At 47.2% G+C, this 1,591-nt stretch overlaps 1 protein-coding gene across 1 annotated transcript in view; it reads left to right on the top strand.

Annotated features, from left to right (window-relative positions):
• Positions 1-1,591, top strand: part of LOC115281641 (leucine-rich repeat-containing protein 37A3-like) — a 14,876-nt gene that overhangs the window by 10,500 nt on the left and 2,785 nt on the right. Inside the window, exon 5 of the mRNA XM_029927059.1 lies at positions 671-1,579. Coding sequence (XP_029782919.1) covers positions 671-1,579 — 909 coding nt within the window. The remainder of the gene's footprint in view (positions 1-670; positions 1,580-1,591) is intronic.

The following is a 1,591-nucleotide window of genomic DNA, read 5'->3' as shown; positions in this document are numbered from 1 at the left end:
GTTCCACATTGGCATATCTCTCGTTCCTGGAAAATCTCTTCACCTATCCCCCTGATCCCTGCCCAAATTTATGGGAAGAACCAGGCTGGACTCAGTGGGTTTTGTTTTTCTTTGCTTCTCTCTAGAGCTTACGTTATGGGAGGTGCGATATATGGGCGCAGGGACCAGACAAAGGAATTGGTGGGCATGTGGAACGGCGGGTCCAGGTGACGACCAGCTGGTGGCGGGTGTTGTCAGGTACATATGTGATGGGAGCAGGAACACCGCCCACGGGAGAGGGAGAGGAGGGAGACGCACGCTCCTTCTGCCTCTGAAGCAGGACAGGATGGGGTATGTGAATGCCAGGGTCACAGTAGATCCGCACACAGTTTAGCTGAGTGTCTTCCAGCCTTGGCTTTTCCTAAGTCCTGGGCAGTCGGACCAATGGAATAATTCTAATATAGTTACTCACACTATGGAATGTTCTGAGGAAATAGCCACTTTCTCACAAAGCATCCTTTTCTACTTCTGTTGTTGCCAGTCGTATGTTCAAGTTTGAGTTTGTCTCCCCTCTAAATGGCTCTCAAGAAGTTGCTGATTCTTAATTTATTTGACAGGGATGTTTGTGCATTGACAAGAAGCTGTGCTGTTGGTCTTTCGTTATCAAAGCTCTTTTCTTCTTTTTTGACAGATGAGGGAGAATCTATAAGGAATGCAGGGTCATTCATGAAGGTATTGACAGCTCGGAAGAAGAGCACCAGCACCGAGCTGACTATTGAGGCAGAGAAGGTGTCCTCAGAAAAAAATGGTGTTGGTTTCTTAGCCTTGAAGAATGAGCAACTAGACCTTACTGATGAAAGTGATGTCATTACTGCACTGAATTACATATTGCCTTACTTCTCAGATGGAAATCTAGAAGACATAGAATCAGCTTTATTACCATTCATTAAACTTCTGTTTTCAAATGTGCAAGAGGGAGACAATCCCGTGGGTCACTTGACAAGTGACACACAAGCACCTCCTCTAAAGCCTGGATCCAACAATTCAACCTTCAAGAATAAACTAAGGAAACTCAATTTTCTGGAAAATTTCTTAGATACAGAAATTCAGGAAAAGATTGATGAAGTTAAAGACAAAGAAAAAACTGCCATGCTTCTACATTCCAGGGTTTTAGGTCCCAAGTTGAAACGTCAAATCTTTCCAAAGAAATTGGACACTGCCCGACCGCAGGAAAAGAGCCCAGGCAAGGGTGAGAGCGTAGGGACAAAGATGCTGCGCGTGAGCAGGGTCATCAAGGGCCCAAAGGGCATGCGGAAAAGGCGCTTGAAAGCAGTGGGACGTCAGAACATCCAGAGGAAAGAGAAGGCCCAGGCGTTTGTGGAGAACGAGGCCAAAGAAGGACAGCTCGGGAGACCATCCCCAAGGGAGCTGGAGCGTCTTCCCGGGACACAGAGGCCTGGGAAGTTAGTGGGAAGCACCTTCAATACAGAGCCCTCGTTCATACAGGCACACAAGACAGGGGTCAAGTCTATCCTGAAACTACACTCGTTGGGTAGGCCTTCTGCCTCCACCGCTCCAAAATCCCCAGCTGAGGTGAAAAGCAAATCAAAAG

The sequence above is a fragment of the Suricata suricatta genome, chromosome 17 (genome assembly GCF_006229205.1).
Source record: "Suricata suricatta isolate VVHF042 chromosome 17, meerkat_22Aug2017_6uvM2_HiC, whole genome shotgun sequence".
Taxonomy (NCBI): Eukaryota; Metazoa; Chordata; class Mammalia; order Carnivora; family Herpestidae; genus Suricata; species Suricata suricatta.
Note: the sequence above shows the minus strand (reverse complement) of the source record. Positions and strands in the feature narration are given on the sequence as shown.